The following is a 22,404-nucleotide window of genomic DNA, read 5'->3' as shown; positions in this document are numbered from 1 at the left end:
TGATGGGGTGTTACTGGCATCTGGTGGGTGGAGCCCAGGGACGCTGCTCAACATCCTATAGTGCACGGGGCAGCCCCTACAGCAAAGAATGAGCCTGTCTGAAATGCCAGCAGCGGTGCTGCTGTGAGACACTTCTACAGCCAAATTATGCACTTTGCTTTTGTTTTTTGGTTTTTTTTTTTGAGATGGAGTCTTGCTCTGTCTCCCAGGTTGGAGTGCAGTGGCGTGATCTAAGCTCACTGCAACCTCCGCCCTCCTGGGTTCATGCAATTCTCCTGCCTCAGCCTTCTGAGTAGCTGAGATTACAGGCACGTGCTGCCATGCCTGGCTAATTTTCGTATTTTTAGTAGAGACAGGGTTTCACCATTTTGGACAGGCTGGTCTCGAACTCCTGACCTCAGGTGATCCGCCCGCCTCAGCCTCCCAAAGTGCTGGGATTATAGGCGTGAGCCTCTGCGCCTGGCCCAAATTATAAACTTTCTTTTTCTTCCCAGTCAGCAGCCACTCTTCTACGTGGTAGAGCACAAGTGCCACATGGAAATCAGGGGTTTTTTGTGTTTCCGTCTCTCTTCCTCTCTACACACACAAACACACACACACACTATATATATATATATATATATTTTCAAACGATCCCTGCCCAGAAAGGTAATATGTTGAAAAACTCAACTTTTCTAAACTATATATATTCTCCTGTCAAAAAAAGAGAAAAGAGCCTATTATATAGAAATGGTTATTTATTATACTGAAGAATGTAAAGATCATGGATTATCTGAAACCATGATACTATCTTAAGAAATATTAGCAACATTACGACATTACATCTGTTAAGTAAACAAGAAATACAAATACTACCTTTTCATTTACATGACCTTAAATATTACCTTTTAAGGCTTGTAAAAATCACTCGCAGGGCAAGCACAGATTCCATATTTGTTTACAGGGCACACACCTGCTTATAGCGAAGGGTTCGTCTTTCCAAAGTGTTTCGGATAAAGGGGGACTTCCGGGGCAGCGTTGAACTGTCGCTGTCACTACGATAAAGCTGTACCAAAAAGAATGATGTTCAGAAACAATTTCTCAGCAACGCACAGTTCATTCTCTGTGTGTACTCAGAGTCTCAGAATGGATTATTTTCATCCTCTTCACAGGCCCTCAAGTGCACTTATGATTATTGGTGCTTGGAGGTCTTTGGGTTTCAATTTAAACAAGAGTTTCTGCTAAAATGAAAAAACAAAACAAAACAAAAACAAGCAAATGAAACCCTCCCCCAGTTTCCAGGCTAACTGAGCCAACAAAATCTCCATGTGATCCATACCAATGCCATTTCGTGCCCTATACAGTCCCCACGAAGGCCAGCACTGCCCTCAGCATGGTTCACTTTTCCTCAGTCTTTCTCATGTGCTGTATTTGTGGCTTTGGCAATAGCTGGGGAAAATGACTTCCAAAAGAGACTCACTCCTGGTAGTAGCACAAGCCAACATTGCCAACTGCAGCTGTGCTCATCAAAGGACAGGGTGTACTTTTAAACAAGAAAGTAAAGAATGTCATCTTTATGGGAGTCAAGTCATTACAGCCTTCATTTGGTGGCAGGGTGTCACCTCAGGATCAGTGTGACTCTGAGAAATCCAACATCCCTGCCTTCATGGCCTTATTTTCCACGCCAGTAAACCTACTCAGGAAGTGCAACGGCCTGGCAGCACACCTGCACGGCATTCATACAAACATACAGAACAGCGAAGCATCCAGAAGCATTGCCAGTAAGTACAGCTGTTACGCAGGCACACAGAGCTTTTCCTCTGGGTAAGCAAAGCACTACCTGCTTGCACCCTTCCCCCCTCAATAAGCAGCCCCTCCAGCCGGCACGTTGGTGACTTGGCAGGAGCCTGGAACAAGGAGGACAGTGAGTGTGGCCTTCCATCTAGAACGTCCAGCCGAGCGCTTGAGCATCAGCCTCCATGGGGCTGAAGCATGACGAGTGGGAGGGCCCAGACTGGACCCGGCACCATCCGGGGCAGTTGCCAGCAGGGACACTTTGGACCAATGGGACAACAGCGGCAGGTCTCACCAACATGGCTGAGAGGGCGTTTTGGCCACCTAGGCCCCCTCCCACAGTGTTTGCAACATCTCCTTTAAGGGTCTCAGGTCCTTCCCTCTCCGAAAATCTGCCTTGGCTCTGCCCTCATGGAGCCAGCACCTCCAGGGCAGATGCCTTCTTCAACAGCCTCAATTCAGAGGTGCAGGAAGGGTCATGGTTCTCAACCAAACGGCCCCTCCAGGTCACTGTGTCATGAGCCACCATCCTTAAAAGCCCTTTCTGTACAAGTCCATGCTGGCACTATTACTCTGTTCTACCTTCATTGACCACACTGGCTCGAGTCTTCCCTCCACCCACCTTGGGGTTCTCAGCCTTGTGTGACATGCTAGAAGCATCTGGGTGCTTCCGGAAGTTCTGATGCCCAGGCCTTACCTGTGACCAATGGCAAATCTCTGGGGTGCTATGTGGGTACCAGGATCTGTTGAATTCCCCCCCTCCCCGTGATTTGACTGCAAGGCGCAGCCATGGCTGAGAACTGCTGAGTGTCTCCCACTCATCCGCAGGTTGGGAATTTACATGTGGGTGTGTGAGAACCCACTGTCCTTCTGCCAGGACCACCCACCCTCTGACCCAGAGACCTGGCTGCCCCACAGGGCTCCAAGCCACTCAGGTTCCCGGCTCCTCCAGCTCAACCCATTCAAGAGAACCCCGGCTTCCACTTGTTCTTTACGCTGAGGTAGAAATGATTCGCTCTGCTTGTTGCCCACAGGTCAGTACATACACAACACTGAAAACTGGGGGAAGGGATGAATTTGAATCCTGAACAAATCCAGAGTTAGATAAGCATGGTAAGGCATGTGGGGAGATCACAGCACTGATGTCATCACCGCGTACCTGTAAAGTTCGCAGTGCATGGATTGGTATCATTGGTGCAAATACATATGCCTCTCAGTATAAACAGCAGGAAAAAAAAAAACAAACATCACAAAGGGGACGGAAGAGAAAACATTCCAGACAGGTGACAAAGGAATTCCAACTTACTCTGCAAACATACTGGCTTCGTGCTCCAGGCGAGAAGGTCTGGGAACGGACAATCGTGCCACTCCGAACAAAAGGTGACCCTCGGGCCCGGCGGCTGGACCGCTCCTTCAGGAGGCTGGCTGCTTCTTCCGGAAAGAGATCTTCTGTGTTGGTTTCCTTATCAACCTAGGGAGTGGTTCCCTCGTGACCATGGCTTCTTTCGTAACGTGAGCAATAAACTTACAGGAACAACCATGTCTTTCACTTCTCCATTCAGGATTTAGCTGGAGTTTCACACGTGGCATGTCCACAATGGAAAGGCTGATATCCCCCCAACCCCACCCCAGCCCCTCCTCTCACAGGGATCTCAACTTTCCATTTGTTCATGCGAAGAATATTAGGGTCATCCCGGACTCCTGATCTCTTTTGCACACCCCATATCTGGTCCAAGAGCGATCCCTGCTGGCTCTGTGTTCAACATCAAGTGGTTTTTTTGTTTGTTTGTTTGTTTGTTTTTGAGACGGAGTCTTGCTCTGTCGCCCAGGCTGGAGTGCAGTGGCCGGATCTCAGCTCACTGCAAGCTCCGCCTCCCGGATTCACGCCATTCTCCTGCCTCAGCCTCCCAAGTAGCTGGGACTACAGGCGCCCGCCACCTCGCCCGGCTAGTTTTTTGTATTTTTTAGTAGAGACGGGGTTTCATTGTGTTAGCCAGGATGGTCTCGATCTCCTGACCTCGTGATCCACCCGTCTCGGCCTCCCAAAGTGCTGGGATTACAGGCTTGAGCCACCGCGCCCGGCCATCAAGTGGGTTTTGAGTGCTTGTCAGCAACCCTTCACCTGAGTCGCCATCATCTCATGCCCAGATGAGTGCAGTAGATGCCTCAGTGATCTTCCCAATTCCACACCTCTCTGCCCTTCGATCTATTCTCAACATGGCAACCAGGGACATGCCAGCAAAACTGACTAGGCCAAAGGTGGAAACATCCCAAATGTCCATTGACAGATCAATGGATCAACAAAATGTGGTCTTTTCCACACAAGGAAATAGTATTCAGCCATAAAAACCAATGGAGTTTTTATACACGCTAAAATGTAAATAAACCTTGAAAATATTGTGCTGAGTGAAAGAAACCATGCACCAAAGGCCACATAGTATATGATTCCACTTCTGGAAACATCCAGAAGAGGTAAATCCATAACCAGAAAGCAGATTTTGGTAGCTGCAGGTGGCTGGGGGAAGGGGGAATGGGAGTGACTGCTCAATGGGGACGGGTTTTACTCTGGGGCGATGTTTCCATCAGGAAACTAAATAGAGGTGGCGGGTGAGCAACACTGTGGACCAAATGCCACTGACGCATACACTTTAAAATGCTTCCCTTTATGTGAACTTCAAATCAATAAATTTTAGAAAACACTAACGAAAAAGCTTCAGTCAGATCATGTGGCCACTGAGCTCAAAACCCACCAGCTTCTCATGCCCTTAGAGAAAAGGCAGGGTCCTGAGTGGGCCCTGCACGATCTGGCCACTTCACTCCCTTCATCCTCAGCACCACCCCACAACACACACCGGCTGCTCCCACACCTGACACAAAAAATTGTGGGAAAAAAACCACACAACAAAATTTACCATATTAACCATTTGTACAGGCACAGTTCAGTGGCGTCTATTCACATTGTTGTGCAACAGATCTCCAGAACTTGTTTATCTTGTGAAGCTGAAACTCTGCCCTCTCCACTAAACAACAACTCCCCATTCCCATTCCTGAGACAGAGGAGAGACCCCGTTTTAGGGGCCTGCAGACCTCCCGAGCATGGACATAAAGGAAAATCCATTTCTTTCAAAGGAAATTCCAGGTACCTTGCTATCCCTGAGATGTAAGTAAGTAACTTGATAAGCAAGAAGGTAATAGTAGCCTAAAACAATAGCCAAGCAAGTTAGAGTCTGGGGATGTTTGGTTCCCTAGAGAAACTAAAGACATCTTGGCCAGGCGTGGTGGCTCACACCCGTAATCCCACCAGTTTGGGAGACCAAGACAGGTGGATCACTTGAGGCCAGGGGTTTGAGACCAGCCTGGCCAACATGATGAAACTCCATCTCTACTACAAAAAAAAAAAAAAAAAAAAGTCAGCTGGGCAGGGCGATGGGCGCCAGTAATCCCAGCTACTTGGGAGGCTGAGCCATGAGAATTGCTTGAACCCAAGAGGCGGAGGTTGTAGTGAGCTGAGATCACGCCACTGCACTGCAGCCTGGGGGACAGAGTGAGACTCCATCTCAAAAAAGAAAAGAAAGAAGAGAAGAGAAGAGAGGAGAGAAGAGAGAAAAGAGAAGAAAAGAAAAGAAAAAAGAGAAACCAAAGACATGTTAACCTATGTGCCTGATTGTCTTTCAGAAACCCAGACCCCCACCAAAGGGACCTGCTGGCACAGAACTCACATAAGGTGGAGCTAAGGCCTGTACTCTGACCCTTGCTCTTTATTCTGAATCTCTTCCTGAGAGGTCTGCAGGGAGTCACACCCACAAGTCAGAGCTAACTATCTTTTCTGCTGACCCCAAATTTTCAGACAAAGCTTTGCCTCCTGAACCAATTGCAATCAGAAAATCTTTGAATCCACCTACATCCTGTAAGCCCCCACATCAAGATATGCTATCCTTCTAGGCCAAAAGCAATGTGTAACCTCCATAGATTGGTTTAGGATTTTGCCTGTGACTTCTGCTTTCCTGAAATTTACCTCTGCCTTTAAAAACCCTTCCCTGCAAGGCATTGGAAGGCCGGGTCTTAAGTGTGAGCTGCCCAAATCTCCTTGCTTGGCGCCTGCAAATAAACACCCTCTTTCTACCCCTGCAAAACACCTTCGTGCAGACACGTGGTTTTACTGCACCAGGCGAACGGACCCCAGCTCCGTTCTACAGCCCTACACCCCATCCAAGCTCCTGGCAGCCACCATTCTGCTTTTCGGCCCTGTGAATTTCACTACTCCAGGAACCTCATGATGGTATTTGTCTTTTTGTGCTTTTCTAACCAGCCACCAGTCAATTCATTAGCACCTAAAAAGATTTTCTTTCAGATTCTAAGGATTTTAGGAGTTGTATGCCAGGAGACATGCAACTCAAAGAGTTGAAGACTAAATAAATATTCACACTGGCTTATTCACTCAGCATGAGTCCTCAAAGCTCATCCACGTTGCAGCATGACAGAATTTCCTTCCATTTTAAGGTTGAATAATATTCTATTGCATGGATAGACCACGTTTTCTTTATCCACTCATCCATGATGGACACTTTAGTTGCTTCCACCTCTTGGCTACTGTGAATAATGCTGCTGCTACGAACATGCGTGTGCACATTATTTCTTCAAGATCCTTTCAATTCTTCTAGATATACACCCAGATATACCCAGAAGCGGGACTGCGGGATCCTATGGTGGTTCTATTTTTAATGTTTTGAAGAACCACCATACTGTTTTCCATAGCAGTCGTACCCTTCTATCATCCTGACATTTTCTAAATGTGAACCCTTTCTAAAACTGCAAACCTCTCTACAGGTGTCTGCCCGCTTCCCTGCCATTGCATTCTCCAGAAGCCCCCTTGCTCTCTGACAGGAGCGTCCGCTAGCGATGTCTCCTCTGGCGTCTCCCTCTCGAGGGTGGGAGTTTGTTTGCTTTTTTTTTCTTTTCCTATTCACCCACTATACTAATGTTGTATCTGTGATGCCCACACAGAAAGGGAGAATGCAAATGTGGTGAAGAACTAACAACTGTGGGATCTAGGTGAGGTGTATAGGTATTTGTTGCATTATTCTAGCAACTTCTCCACAGATTTCGCTTTTTCAAAACTAAAAGTTGAGGGAAGGGGAAACACCAAATAACCCTCCCACGGCCACTCACCCTGGCTTGGGCTGCTGCTTTTTGAGATCTCAGAAAGTTGGACAAGGGCCATGACCAGCAACCTGGTCCAAAACAACAACTAGGAACCTGCTGTGGGTTACAGCTTGGGAAGCTGCCAGGGGCAGATTTCACTTTGTGCTTCTGGGTGAGAGCAGGGGCGTGAGGGTGATAAAATACTTTTGTGAGCTGAACAGTGGGGAAACCAAGTTTCGAAACAGCATTGACAGTGTCTTCCCTGACTTCACAGGCGCTGTAAACATGAGACTTCTCCCCTAAAGACAGGGTGACTGTACAGCTAGAGGCAGATGAGCAGAAGGGGCAAAAGGACAGCACTATTCTACATTTCACAAAAGGGGAAGAGGAACTACAAATGTCCAAAACCTGTGGGACTCATGAACCCCCCGGAGCCTCGTTTGTCCCTGAAGGTGGGAATGGATTAGCTGTGCCTATTCAAGCCCTTTACAGATCTGAGGCCATTCACTTCTTTTCCTCAGCTCACAGTAAACCCAGCCTTAGCTGTGGCCCTCAAATCCAACAGCAGTGTCCATCCTATACCACGACATTCTCCTGTGCCCAACACCCGGGCCACTGGGTGTGTGTGCAGGTCAGCCATGTGGCTCTCCTCCCCAGGAGCCCCGGCTCTGCTTGCCTTTGGTGCATCTTCCCCCATACCCTCACACTTCCCACGAAGAATTTGGGGGCACACAGCCTCTCCTTCCAGGGCAGTACATATGGCAAAATGTTGGGGGTGAGGGGCTCCGGAAAATCCCCTATGTTTTCTACTTACCTTAAGAGGTGAGGGCTGAAATTTCTCTGGGCTGTAAGGCCCTGCCTGAGCAGCAAATGGGTGGCCCAGGATGGAGTCGATACCCACGCAACAGGGCTCTGGGTACGGAGGGCTGGTCTGGGTGCAGTTGCTACAGCCGCTATCCACCGAGTCTGCTTGCCAACTCCTGAAGGCGGACATGGCAGAAGCCCAAATGGTCACCAAACAGGATGTATTTCATGCTACTCTTAGAGCACAGTAGTAGAGGTAATGCAATAAAACCTATTTCTTTCCAATGATTGAAGACTGTTGCGTCTCTCATAAAGTAAAAGGGTGCTTCTGTCTTCCAGGGAAGATGGCTCTTGAAGGACTTTCCTTAAGAGGGGCTTTCTCTATCACCAGTGGCAGCCACTGAAGATTCCAGAAAACTGCACCACTCAGCCCCAAACCCCTCCCAACTCCTGTCCATCCCTGAACACAACACCTTCCCCTCTGCATGCACTATCGCTCCCCAAAATAAACTCCTCTGTAAACTAAGCTCAGGGAAAGCCATCGGGAAGCAGCAGGAAGCCCTGGAAAGATGGTGCACTTTATAGAAAAATGTGGAAGTACAGCAATATGTACAGCACCTCCAGAGACGACGAACACAAGCCAGGGCACCAGAGGCGCCCCTTCACCGGAATCATTCATCTATCACATGCAGGTCTCCACGGGGCCAAGGATTCACCAACAGGCTGCTTCAGGTGAAGCAGAAAGGGACACCGCATGACCTCCTTTGTAGGAAGTGTCCAGACCGGCAGGTCCATAGACACAGAGGGCAGATTTGTAGTTGCAGGGAATCAGAGGGGAACCTGGGAGCGCATTTGGCTAGGGATAGGCAGAGAGGGTGTGATGAAAATAAAATGCTGTAAAATTGACTGTGCCCATTCAGTCCTAAAAACCACCTAACTGTGCACTTTAAATGGGTGAACTGTATGGGAGGTAGACTGTATCTCAATAAAGGTGTTAAAAAAGAAAAAAATCCAACAGCTTTAAGGGACCTTACTGTATCCAATCCTGGGAGAGGGCAGTACTTCAACAGCCCCACTCTTGACGAGAAACTCCAGGACAGACAGAAGGAAAAGGTGAAAAGCACACGTGAGAGTCAGGAGAGAGAGTTCAGGGAGCTGCCCTCATCCAGACCAGCACTCAATTCCCTCCAGAATCAACTTCTGGGCAGTGGTGCCTAACGATTGCCCAGCACCTTCTATGGAGGCATGGCTGAGGAAAGCAAGTGCATCTCAGAGACAGCTACGCTGCCTGGCACACTGGCTGTCTCCCCAGAGAAAATGTGCTTCCCACGACAGTTTTCACGAGCCTTCTGACCACGGGGCACCCATGCTCCTTTCCAGGGAGGGCACGAGCCGGAGCCTGCCCGCTGAACTAGCGCTTACCGTTCAGATACAGCCTCGGTCTGCTCCTCCTTGCGCTCCATCTCCAGGACCTCCTCCTCCGTGTACTCCAGCTTGGCCCGCTCCTCGGCCAGCTCCCTCTCCACCGCCTGCAGCTGTGCCGTGGTTCTGGCCAGGAGCACTGTCACCGCATCCTGCAGGAGGAGGGGGTGCGTGAGGACAGCTCAGGCCAGCAGACCCTGCGTACACAGCAGGTGTCCACATGGCACAGGTAGGAGGCCACTCTGCTGTCCTTCCGTGAGAAGAAACTCACCCTAGCTAGGTCTGTGGTGGAGGCATTCATGTAGCCTTTTTCTGCAGCTCTGAGGGCTCCTATTTAAAAGTAGCCAGTGTACCACCCATGTACCACCCATGACCATGTGTACCATGAACACGTTTGCATTAAAAAAAAATTCTCATGCAATGGCCGTATGGAAACTACTCCTTTACCTCACTATACTGACTCACATCTACAAAGACACTTCTAAGAAATGACTTCCCGAAGACAAAGTCAGTCTCAGGGTCATGAAGGCAGCAGCGATCAGCTCCTTAGAGCAGGCCCAAGTACCGTTTTGCCGGAGATGGAGGTGGCGTGTGCAGGATCCCGGGCGGAGCTGTCTCCCGCACACCCAGGCTCCCGCGTCCTCGACGGCTCAGAGCTGGTGAACACCTGGACGGAATGCCAGCGCAGCTGCATCTCACTCAAACTGTCATAGTCAGCCAGGTTAATCTGAGCAATGCCCTGCAGGGGTATTAAAGAAACGTCAGAACAGGCACTGAATGATTTCACCACAATGACTAGAGTCCTTTAAAATATTCAGTTAAGGCAGGGCAGGTGGCTCATGCCTGTAATTCCAGACATGGGATTTGGGAGGCCAAGGTGGGAGGATTGTTTGAGCCCAGGAGTTCGAGACCAGCCTGGGCAAAAGAGCAAGACTCGCCTCTACAAAAAATTTAAAAATCAGCCAGGCATGATGATGTACCACTGTGGCCCCATCTACTTAGGAGGCTGTGGTGAGCTGAAATCATACCACTGCATTCCAGCCTGGGCAACAGAGACCCGGTCTCAAAAAAATTCACTTCACCCTTCAATCTTTGTGTGTGTGTGTGTGTGTGTGTGTGTGTGAGACAGAGAGAGAGAGAGAGACAGAGAGAGAGATGGAGTCTCGCCCTGTTGCCCAGGCTGTAGGACAGTGGTGCGATCTCAGCTCACTGCAACCTCCACCTCCCTGGTTCAACAGATTTCCCCGCCTCAGCCTCCCGAGTAGTTAGGATTATAAGTCTGTGCCACCACACCCGGCTATTTTTTGTATTTGTAGTAGAGACGGGGTTACTTAAAGGACTGCAGCACAATGAAAGCAACTGCAGAGGAGTCTAATGGGTGGCTCCCTGGTCGTCTGTTCCACCCAATCAGAAAGTGCTGGGAAGGGAACAGACAGGGCAAAGAATGGGCAACCCGGAGTTCTGGGCCAGGCTCACAGCTCTACTGCCCTGATGAGGCAGATTTGCTGAGGAATTTCTGAAATAAGAAACGACTGCTGAACTCTACATGCCCTAATTGTGCCGCTGAGGGGAGAGGACCAAGGGAGAACACTCCGGCCATGGAAGGAATCCACCCTGGCTTCCAACCCTGGCATGGGCCCTGGATGGCTGGAATACTGAGGACAAACTGCGGATTCTCCTGAGGCCTCGTCCCAGGGTTGCCAGGTAACATGCAGGGCACCCCGGTGAATCTGCACTTCAAATAAACAACACAGGGTTTCCCTGTGAGTCTTAAACACCGCATGGGAAATACTTACGCTTTAAAGAACATCCATAATTTACTTGAAATTTGAATTTAGCTGACTGTCTTGTATTTTAATTTGCTAAATCTGTCAACCCTACTTTGTTCCCTGGACTGAAGATGGGGCTGATGCAAAGGCATCCCACAGGGTTTGTGAGTACTAGCTGAGAGGACGCATTTAAAGTACAACGTACTTGACAAGATCACTGGTTGGATCATCCCTGTTTGTATTTCCAGCCGCAGAAATACTTAAGAAGATCACAACTTCTAAGCAACCCACCACGGGAGAAAGGAAGGATGGCAGAGGGGAAAGGAGTGAGGGAACCAGAGACAGAGGCAGAAGAGAGAGAGGGAGGCCAAAAGGCAAAGACAGACAAAAACTAAGAAATTATCACAAAAGAGTACAAGAGAAAGAAGGGAAAGATAGATACACACACAAAAAAGACCAGCTGACTGAAACACAAAGGAAGGAAGGAGGCCGGGGGCGGGCGGAGCGCCTGGCGCCATACCAGCAGTTCTTCCTGCAGCTGCGGAGTCACCGAACACACGTATAACTGAAGTGACTTCAGTGTCAATGCGCTGGAGTGCACGGGGATTCTGAACACTTCATTGAACACCAGCGGCACCTGGAACTCCAGAGCCTTGGAGCAGTAAGTGTTGGGCGTGCCCAAGTCCAGTGGTGGCAAATAGACGCGGATGTGGCTGCAAATAGAATGGGGGAGGGAAGAGCACGTGCAGGCGGCGCTCACAGATGCCTCGGGCCCAGAGCAGGCACGACCTACACGATGCGCGCAGAGCCCCCACCTGTAGCTACAGTCTCAGAGTCCTTTGCAGAAAGTTCCTTTCTCAACTAAGCATAGACCGATGTACCCCAGGGATAGGGGAAGTCCCCCACAAGGAGGATGCCTTCCAAGCCAGGACTGAAGCAGTGGACGCTTCCAGGCCCTGCTGCTCCCCATCTTTTTGGGAATTGCCCCTCAGCTCTTTCTGCATGGCTCCCCCATTGCTTTCTCAGTCCATCACCCATGGGGTAGCCCGTGTTTCCCACCCTCCCTGCCCCAAGTCTGGCACATGGGAGGGGCTGAGCCATCTGTGAGCACTGCAGAGGTCACTGGGGTGGCCAAACCCCAGCCAAGCCCCCAGCTGCTCACACTCAGGGGTCCTAAGGCCTTTAGAACACTCGCCAAAGGGAGCCCACCCTGTGCCCTGAACAGACCATTACAGGCATGGTCACCTGCTTGGGTAAGTGGGACCCTCCATCAGGCCCCCATCTGGAGCCATGGAGCTCAGAGAGGCAGCGGCCCCACGACTGAGGCCAAAGGCACTAGCTGCTCCCGACGCCTATTTTCTCCTCCCCGCTCCGTCAAGGACGCCCTGGTCCCAGCCAGAGGTCTCTCAAGATCACAGAGAAGAGCACGACAGCATCAGCAACCCCGTCCCCAGCACCAGGAGAATGCAAAAGGCTCCTCTGCGCCAACACGGCACACACTAGCTGGGCACTGGCACCAGCACCTGCACCGGCCTCAAATCATTCACTAGATTCTTCTGAAGACTTTACACCTCAGACAGACACTTCCTGGTGCTTTCCTGGAAATTCAGGCTCCCAAACTGTCTTTTCCCTCCTCAGCCATGTGGCCAGCTGGCCAGCGCCCTGGGGCCTGGCTTACACTTTGCAGTCTTCCTTCACCGCCAGCCCCGCTGGGTTCTTCAGCTGCAGCACGTGCACGAGGAGACACTCGTTGCCGCTGTCGCGCCTAGGAAACCAGACGTGAGTCACGGACGGCAGGTGCCTCCCAGTGAAACCATCCTTCTGACTCAACCGCAGCAGTGGCCATCTACTGCCTGGGGTTCTGCCCCACCCTATCCCCAGGGCACATCTGCACCTAGTGGGTAAAGCCCAGGTACAGCACAGTCCCCGCAACAAACAATGACCAAATGCCAACCATGCTGGGTGGAGGAGCCCTGGACTGCAGTGAAAAGAGTGAGCAAAGGAAATGGCTGGGACCCTAACACCTGTCTCCCTCAGGGGCACCTCGCAGTCACTGCCTTTATTGACACTCTAATTAGAAACCAAGAATTGTTGTCCTGCCGACCAGCAGATTACTTCCTTGAGGGTGAGGGAGGGAGCCTGCTACCCGTGCTGCAGTGAGCAGAATCAAGCCCCGGCAGGCACAGGCACAACCGTCCCCGAAGGCCGCACTCTGCCAGAGCCCCCGGCTTCAGGAAGTGGCAGCTCCCAGCTGTGCATCTCCGTGTTGGAAGGCAACAGTGGAGCCACCTTTCCCCGTCACTCCTTCCTGCCACGTCTGTCCCCTCACCTGAGACCTGGGGTAACAAAGGTCCCTCCAGCCCTGTGTGTGCAGGTGGGAGCCATGGGGTGGACCCGGTCTCCAGCCCAGCCTGAGGGGCAACAGGCTAGGGTCTGTACTCACAGGAGTCCCACGTGGATCTGGGGGTCTCCGTTACTGGCCGTGTCTCCGTAGGCAGGCTCCTCGGCATCTTCGTTCCTGAACACAGGAGTAAATGCAACCAACTTCATTCCAGAGGGAACCGATCGCTACAGATTCTGCAGAAGCTCTCTCATGCTAAAAGAGGGCTTTATTAAGTTGTGACGTAAGTCAATGAGGTCATAATGTGTCTGAAGGAACAGGGCAGGCCCCCAGAATCCATGAGGCATCTTACTGGGTACCTGCCTACAAACTGCTGGGTTTTTTGTTGTTGTTGTTTTATTTTGTTTTGTTTCTGAGACAGAGTCTGGCTCTGTGGCCCAGGCTGGAGTGCACTGGCGCAATCTCGGCTCATTGCAACCTCCGCCTGCTGGGCTCAAGCAATTCTCCTGCCTCAGCCTCCCCAGTAGCTGGGATTACAGGCACCCGCCACCACGCCCAGCTAATTTTTGTATTTTTAGTAGAGGCAGGGCTTCACCATGTTGGCCAGGCTGGTCTTGAACTTCTGACCTCAGGTGATCCACCCACCTCAGCCTCCCAAAGTGCTGGGATTAAAGGCGTGAGCCACTGTGCCCAGCCTATTTCTTTTTTATGTTGTTCTTGTTTTAGAAAAATAACTTTGCAGCTGGGCATGATGGCTCATGTCTGTAATCCCAGCACTTTGGGAGGCTGAGGCGGGTGGATCACTTGAAGCCAGGAGTTCAAGACCAGCCTGGCCAACATGGTGAAACCCTGTCTCTATTAAAAATACAAAAATTAGCCAAGTGTGGAGGAGTAGATCTATAATCCCAACACTTCGGGGAGGCAGAGGCGGGCCAATCACTTGAGCTCAGGAGTTCAAGACCAGCCTGGGCAACACGTGATACTTGGGGAAATGTTCAAAAATTAACTTTAAGTGAACTGTCTTCTAGATACTGGAGACTTAAATTGTATGAAAAAATAATGACATCAAAGATGCCCGATCAAAATAAAGCATGGAATTCCAAAAGGTGCTGTGTCATTGTGAAACCATTCCTATAGCTAAGAAAACAAGAAGGGAGGGAGGGAGGAAATTCATTTCTAATGAATGAATGTTCTTTCCGGCAAAGCAGGGCTCTCCCATACACTGATTCTCCTTTTTGAGCTCCATCAGACCCAAGCCTTAGGCCCCGAGGGTCAGGGAGAAAGACTTCTTTCTAAAACCCAACCACCCAAAGGTGAAGAAGCTAGAAAAATATTCTGCCCCTGGACAAATAAAGTGTCAATGTATGAAAGTTTCGGGAAAAAAAAAAAAAAAAAAGAAAGTTTCGGTACGGAATCTTTTTGTGATTGCCAGTAACACATGTGATTCTGCGTAGGAAGAAGGAAATAGTAAGACTGGCTTCACACCTTTTGGTTAGAGGTTCAAACACCCCACTGTCGCTGGCTAGTGAATAATCCGACAGGCATGCGGAGATGCGGCGTGCCCTCCTCTCCAACCTCTTGGCACTGTCTTCTCGAAGAGTCACTGCTGCAAGTAAGGGACACACACAGGGTCAGGAAATAACAGCACCAGGGACCAGGGTCCTTGACGCTGGAGCACACACTACGTCACTGAGTGTTCCAGAGACTCGCCGGGACACGCACACACAGAGACATGCTGCGCTCTAGTCGTTTTTCATATTGGAAAATTGAAGAAATGAACTTCTGGCTACCTCTTGGATTCATAAATCTATTTCCACCCCCTTCATGGGCACACAGAACATAAGATGATGATGATAAGCCCCTCAAATGGCGCCTTCCGAAAGCCGCTCACGCTCACGAGACAGGAAAGCAGCATTCGCCCGATGGGAACAGCAGCAGCGCTCGCCAAGAGGTCATGGTTTTCACTGCCTTCTTTACCCTGTCGGGTATTTCCCATGTTTCACACAACAAATACTGCTTTTATACTCAGGAAAAAACATTTTAATTATCCAAATAAACCCTAGAAAAATTAGCAACCTTCAAAGCAGAGGACACAGTTGAACCCACACTCATCCTCTGAAAACGCCACCTGGGAGGCCTGTGGCCCCGGGGGAGGAAGCTAGGGCTCAAGCCTGGCTGTCTCAGTGACCTCAGGCAGGAGCCTTCCCAGCCGCCCTTCTGGGTTAGCATGCTACTATTCCTGGGCTGCTTAATTTTATCTTTCACATCTATTTTACTCAAGAGCCAAAAATAGCCATTGAAATGTTTCCTTTTAACATTTCATCAGCCGTTTCTACCCATTTCCTCAGAGCAGTAAGTTCCTTTTAACAAAACCAATACAAACGGGTATATAATCTTCCTGCGCTAAATGCAACTGTGAGCCCAGAGTCTGTTTTCTGGCAGGTGTGCTCGGCTGGAACACGGAACGGAACTGGAAGCCCCGGCTGGGCACTCCACCACCACTCAAAGCCAGCCCCCGCTTCCATCTCCGCACTTTTCTTTGGCTAAGTTCTAGAAACGGAAAGTGTTGACCTCTGTGCCTTCCTAAACTGAGTCCACTGGTGACCATCTCTCCTTTCAACCAAATTATCATCCATACCAATGAAACACAAACACGTTCAACAGCACATGGAACACATGGGGCTGTGGCCTTTGGCCTCGCAAGGTCAAGTGGAGGCCAAGTGAAACTTACAAAGGTCTGCCATACCACATCTGGGGAATCTGCTGCTTCTCCCCCATCAGCCAGGGCTGGAAGCTGGCCTCCATCCTGGGGTGGCCAGAGGCACTGCCTCTCAGACAGCTCAGGACTCCAGAGGCCAGCTCTCCTCTTTATCCCTGCCACATGGAAGAACCCAAACACCTGGCCCTCAACTGCAAATGGAAGCCCCCCCATCCACTGCATCAATCCCAAGCAAAGGAAACCACCACTACCATTTGCATTCCCACCCTGACACATGAGGTCCTCAGACCCAACTGTAGATGCCTGCAAGGAAACGGCACCAGGTAACGAGCCTAAGCACCTGCAACCACCCCAGCCCAGGGCACAAGTCTGGCCATGTTTCCCTCTCATCATGCCATAGAAGTCAATGCAGAGAGGAAAGAAATGAAGGAGCTAATCCTCGAAGCCCAGGCTGAGTCACCAGACCCACAAGGTAGGTGGAAGTAGGAATTGCCAGGAGCAAGTCCCATCGGCAACTGCCCCGGCTGAGAAAAAGCACAGACTCCACGCTCCACACCCTGGATGCCTGCCCTAGGGCTTCAAGGCACAGAGGTGGACCCTCAGGAGCAGTGCTAGGGAGACAAGGGTCAAATCTTCCCCATGTTCATGTGAAAAATCTCTTTACTCCCTTTTCATCATTCAAGACAGACAGACAGTAAGAGCCAAGGATGTGAACACTGCTTGGTAAAAAGGAAGAAAATATAGTAAAAACCACAGCATAGCAAAGCTGCCAGGTGGCATATGACAGCAATGAACACCATTACATTCCAGAAACAAACACATACAGGGAATGAACAGTGAAAGCTTCTAGGAAAGTTCTGAAACAGCTTTAGTAGCCGCCATGAATATTAACAATGAGATAACGATAAAGCCAATTGCTAAGTTGTGTTGAAGCACAGCTATAAGATAACCCTCCTTGGCCACACCCCAGCCATCCTGAACACATCCATTCACGGCACAAAGGTGTGCCTGGGGCCTGAGCAACAACACTGAGCGAGGGGACTCCCAAGGCCACTTACAGTGAGCACTTCTGTCGAGCTGCATGAGAAGAGATTAAAAAAAAAAGCACAAAGTGAAAACACTGGAGAATCTAAGCCAACAACATTAAACGGAGTATCAATATCATAAAAGCATCAATAAATAGATGAGCAAAGTCAAGATTTTTATAGGTTTTGATTAGCAAATACTAATGGGTAGATAACAATAGCTAAGTATTTCATAATCACAACACATTTGACTTTTAAAATCCAGGGAAGACAAAACTGCAACAAAAACGTAAATAGTATGAAAGATCACAGTGTATTGCCCCACTCCTCTGACCTGCCTTCTGTTTCCTCTGATTGATTGAAAACACAAGGAAAAAATCATTCAGAGGCTGGTTTGCAAGTTTGGACAATTTGATTTTTTAGCTTACAAAAATTTTGTCTTACTAAGACTTGCTGGGGCCAAACTTAGACCGCAATGTTCCAAGCACAGCTGATACATGATGGGGCAGGGGAGGCGAGGGGCCCCCCTGTGTCCATGCCTGAAGCTGGCTACCCAATCCGGCCCTCATTTCAAGTTTCTAAGGACACAAATTAATGTGTCCTTGGAACAATGTAATATACGTAATATATAAAACCACCACCAGGTGGCAATATCATAAAAGGTACCGCTAGGCGGCAGTGTCGCCCAAGAATCCACCACCGATGTCATATAAGAATCAACCACCAGATGGCAGTGTCAGTCAAGAATTTATCGGCAGTGTCATATAAGATTCCGCCACAAGATGGCAGTGTAACACAAGAAATAATCACTAATGCGCTATGACTCCACCACAAGATGGCAGTGTCTACAAACGTAAGCAAATAATTCCCAATCTAAGAAGTTTCAACCATTATAGCATCTGCCAAGGAAAAGCGAAAGAAAAATAAAGAAATTAGGATGTGAAATTAAGTCAGCCCTTCTCCCTCCCATTCTGTCTCTCCTCTGGCCCAAAGTGGCCCTTGGGCCTTGTGCAGATTTTATGCCTAACTAGACTGACATTCTGGAATCTCAATCCCTTAAGGAGAAGGTGGTGGGAGAGAGGAGGGAGACTAAGAAAAAAGTCCTAATTGGATATTCATTTTTTGACTGAATGGAAAAAACATGGAGCAATCAATCTGTGGTTATAAAGAGGAACAAAGCAAATGAAGGATACCTGCATATATGGACTTCAGAAACAATGTATCTGGGGATACCAAAGTGTGTTGCAAACACAGGGGCAGACACCAAAATAGAGATGCCAAAAAGCCATGGGGCAGTCTCAGAACATGACGGCCTCCGGTTACGCACATAAGTGCCAACAGACTACTATTTTATAGAGTGATCAACCTATCCATTGATCTACCAATCCATCTATCTCTTGGGTAATAGAATGGTGGTGAACGGAAGGGGTTACAAAGATCACTGCATTCAAGGATGGAAAAAGTGACACTCAGTCCAGATATGTGTTCAAGGTCACACAGCTAGAAGTGGACAGGGCAGGGAACAAAAGCTTGGTCTCCCAGGTGCTAGTCTGAAGCTGTTGCCACTACACCACACTGGTTCTGCTCTCTAGTTTTATTTCTACCCTTTGCCGCATAAATACTCCATAGTATGTGACTAGGGTCTCTCAGCCTCAGCCCTCTTGACATTTGGGGCTGGATCATTCTCAAGGCCGGGGGCGGGTGCTGCCCTGTATGTGGTAGGGTGCTTAGCAGCATCCCTGGCCTACACTCGCCAGATGCCACGAGCATCTCCCATCCCCTAGTTGTGACAACCAAAACTGTTTCCAGACATTGCCAAGTGTTCCCCAGGGGCAGGAGGCAAAAACACGCCTGGCGAAGATCCACTATGCTGCACAAGTTATCTAGTGCTTGCCTAAACGGAATATTTAAAACGTTTTTGCTGTGCAAATAAAAGTCAGTTAAATGTGCTGAACTTCAGGAATGGGAGACCTTGTTCTTGATCCTCTTTAAAACCCAAGGAAGATAAAGTTGCCATGGGTTGGCTCAGAAAAGCACATGGGGTCAACATTCCCTTCAATAGGAGTCTGGTCTTCCAAGCAGGCTACATGCTGAAAGGCCCCGGCTCCAAGGAGGAGCTGAACCAACACCAACTGAACGGATGAGGCGCCACGGAGCTCTGTGTTTCTCCATTTGAAGAACCACCAGAGAAACTGATTCAGTAGAAATGACTGATACTTACGGGCATGTCTTTTGAAATTACACATTATTTTCACTTCCACATTTGATAGAATTATGTTCTTGAGAACTATAAAAGATAAAGAGATGTCAAAGCAACAAAAGAAGTCGAGATTTCCACTAGCTACAACCAGACACCAGTTGGCATAATGGTCTCAGGCGGGCACACACTGACGGTTCCATCTCTGCACACATGCTGCAAAGGTCATGAAGGCCCTAGTACATCTCTAGCAGCCTCTGAACGTGGAAGACTGTGTGGTTCTTACCCTAGTTTTGAACAATTAAGTATTTTTTGAAAACAAGCCAAGTACCTAGGAAAGACAACTTTGTCATTTTCAGTGATCTTTCCCCAACACAGACCAGAAAGGGCAGGTGTGTGCTCTTCCCGATCACATCAACATTCCTAAATGTAAAGCTCACCATGGACCTGGAAAGCCAGCGGTCCTCACTCTGGCCCCCCGTGGTTTCCTCCCTGCAGGTAACCCTCACCCCGCAGGAGGCCGCATCCGCACTTACTTCCACCCACAGGAGCGCTGGCTGGTGGGGGTCCTGGCTCGTGTGTCCCTTCCCCGTCCCCAGGGACCCCGTGTGGCTGAAGGGCCGCCATGCCTGGTAAGTCTTCATCCCCCAGAGCCGAAGCATGCACCCGCAGTCTGTCCAGGGCACCCAGGCCTGGCCCCTCACAGCTGTCCGCCAGCTGCGCCAGCGGTGAGTCCCGTGAGGCAGGGAGGAAGGGCGTATCCAGGGGCGAGCTTGGGGGCGACAGCGAGGACAGGGAGGAGCGGGAGGACAGTGACGCCAGGGACTGGGGTGTGTCCAGGGACCGCCTCTGCTTGTGGAAGCCCGAGGGGCCTGCCGGCTCTGTAAAGGTGGCATCTCGCCCCAGCGAGTCGAAGGGAATGAGGTCGAAGCGTAGAAGCTGGCCGCCCTCAGCGTCAGGCTTCTCGTACTGCGGGAGGCCGTAGATGTCCGTGAAGCTGACTGAGCTCAGGGAGCCCCGGCTGGAGGCCAGAGACCCGCGGCTGGAGGCCAGGGACCCGCGGCTGCTCCCCGAGGACACCGTCAGGGTGCTGGCACACAGGCTGAAATGAGACAGCATGGCCATCTGAGATGGCAGAGCAGCCACCCCTGCTTACCCTGTGAGCACGGAAAGGGCAGCAGAGAGCAGTGGGCAACAGCAGAGACCCGTGCCCAAGTCCCAGTCCCAGTCCCGGCTGGAACGCATAGTAGCCAGGTACACTTGCTCAAGCCATTCACCCGCTCTGGGCTCCCACGGGCTCACTGGGACCGAGGTGAGAACAGTTCCCACCTTGGGCATTGTTAGGAGGAATATCTGAGAAAATGACACATCTAAGGCCCTTGACATTACGCTCTACCATACGGTAAGAGATGAGGAAATGTGCGCAGGGCCATTCTTGAGCAGCCAAATCTTACTAGCTTAAAAAATGCATATGCTTTTAAAAAAAAATAAAATAAAAATGTGCACGTGTATAGATGTACACTTCTGAAGCTGTTAATTAGGTTACAAAATCCTTGAATACATTTGACTTCACGCCTCTTATTTACCCTGAAGCCAAATGTGGTTCTCTCCATAGTCCTTGAGTCATACAGTAGTAGCATTTTAAAAATATAATGTATCCATTCTGTGTTAACAACACTTCAGGTCAAGCTCCAGTAGGAGAAAAACAAGCTACAAGAAGCAAGTTCATGTACCAGTCATTGGAACACGATGATCAAATACTGTTTTCTCTTTGAAAGTAACCTACCTTTTTAACTGGGACTGGAGGTAGGACGTTAAGCGGGTGGCTTCTTCCAGCTGCATAAGCAGACAATTCCTTTTCTCCTGAAGCAGAATCCTGTAGGTAAGAAAACAGTCAATTAGTACATTTCAAAGACAGGGAGAATATTTTCCTAACAAGACATTCCACTATCAATTCCCCCCAGCTGAGTTAGGTTGCAATGACCACCCATTCTAAAAGCACCCAGGTCACAAGTGCCCACATCACAGAGACTGCTTTTGTCCCATTTGAAAAATACTGGTACCCTGAGCAGTGCCTGCTACTCTGTGTGGAAGCTCCAGGCACAGGGCACGGGGGAGGGGATGCGTGAGAGGAGGAGTGGGCACAGGGATGGGTCAGTGTGTGGCTGGGTGGGTGAGGTACAGGTAGACAGATGGGTGGTGGCTGGATGGGTGGGCGGCTAGATGGGTAGATGGGTGGGCGGCTAGATGGGTGGATGGGTGGGTGGCTGGGTGGGTGGGTGGGTGGATGGCTGGGTAGGTGGCTGGATGAGTGGCTGGGTGGGTGGGTGGGTGGCTAGATGGCTGGCTGGGTGGGTGGCTGGGGATGGCTGCTTGGATGGATGGGAGGAGGAGTAGGTGAGCAGAAGGACAGATAACCAGCAGATGAGCTCAAATGCAGAGCACGCAGTCATCTGTTGAAATTCCTTGGAACAAATCAGATTCCCTCATCCTAGGCCACCTTCTAGAGAAGAACAAATACAATTCTAAGATCTACACAGTTCAAACATTAGAAGCAAATGAAACGAAACAGCAGCTGTGGCCATCTCCAGGTCATGGGGTTGGAGGCATTTTCGTTTTCCTTCCTTCTACTTTTTTCTACTTAGTAGTTTTCTAGAATAAAATTTGTTCCTACTACAGTAAGCCCACCACCTAGAATCGAGCCTACCATGGATAGGCACTCAATAAACAGTTGTTGGACAAGTCCAGGAATAAATATGTTTGCCTCTAGAAGGAAACACTCCTGTTTACAAATCGAAATGACACTGATGTGTGGCCACAGCAGGCCCCTTTAATACCTTCCTCTTTCCACCAACAGGGAAGGGGACATGCCGAAGGGGTTTAAAGAGCTTGGTTAGGTAGGAGTGAGAGGAAACCAGACACGGTGTCCGACGGCAGCCTGGGATTCAGAGAATCCCACCTGGCCAGTCACTCACAAGCTGTGTGGCCTTAGGCAAATGTCTCACCCTCTCTGAGCCCTTAGTTTCATTACCTGTAAAAATGGCGTCCACAATCTCCAGCTCAGTGAACTGATGGTGCATAGATAAAATAATGTACGGCAAATGACGCGTGATCGACAAAGAGCTGCTATCACCCATAAAGGAAACAGATGCGCCACCAACTTAGGATAAGGAAGACAAACCAGTCTGAGTTTGTTTACAAGTTTCAACCAC

General features: G+C 49.7%; 1 protein-coding gene across 1 annotated transcript in view; it reads right to left on the bottom strand.

Annotated features, from left to right (window-relative positions):
- The window catches only part of WWC3 (WWC family member 3), a 128,821-nt gene that overhangs the window by 6,753 nt on the left and 99,664 nt on the right, over positions 1-22,404 (bottom strand). Inside the window, exons 10-20 of the mRNA XM_015126924.3 lie at positions 20,979-21,068; positions 19,729-20,294; positions 14,737-14,857; positions 13,354-13,428; positions 12,589-12,675; positions 11,431-11,623; positions 9,707-9,880; positions 9,142-9,293; positions 7,730-7,895; positions 3,080-3,244; positions 953-1,045 (exon numbers count right to left, since the gene is read on the bottom strand). Coding sequence (XP_014982410.3) covers positions 953-1,045; positions 3,080-3,244; positions 7,730-7,895; positions 9,142-9,293; positions 9,707-9,880; positions 11,431-11,623; positions 12,589-12,675; positions 13,354-13,428; positions 14,737-14,857; positions 19,729-20,294; positions 20,979-21,068 — 1,882 coding nt within the window. The remainder of the gene's footprint in view (positions 1-952; positions 1,046-3,079; positions 3,245-7,729; positions 7,896-9,141; positions 9,294-9,706; positions 9,881-11,430; positions 11,624-12,588; positions 12,676-13,353; positions 13,429-14,736; positions 14,858-19,728; positions 20,295-20,978; positions 21,069-22,404) is intronic.

This window comes from Macaca mulatta, chromosome X (genome assembly GCF_049350105.2).
Source record: "Macaca mulatta isolate MMU2019108-1 chromosome X, T2T-MMU8v2.0, whole genome shotgun sequence".
In the NCBI taxonomy this organism is placed as follows: Eukaryota; Metazoa; Chordata; class Mammalia; order Primates; family Cercopithecidae; genus Macaca; species Macaca mulatta.
This window is presented reverse-complemented; position numbering and strand designations above follow the sequence as displayed.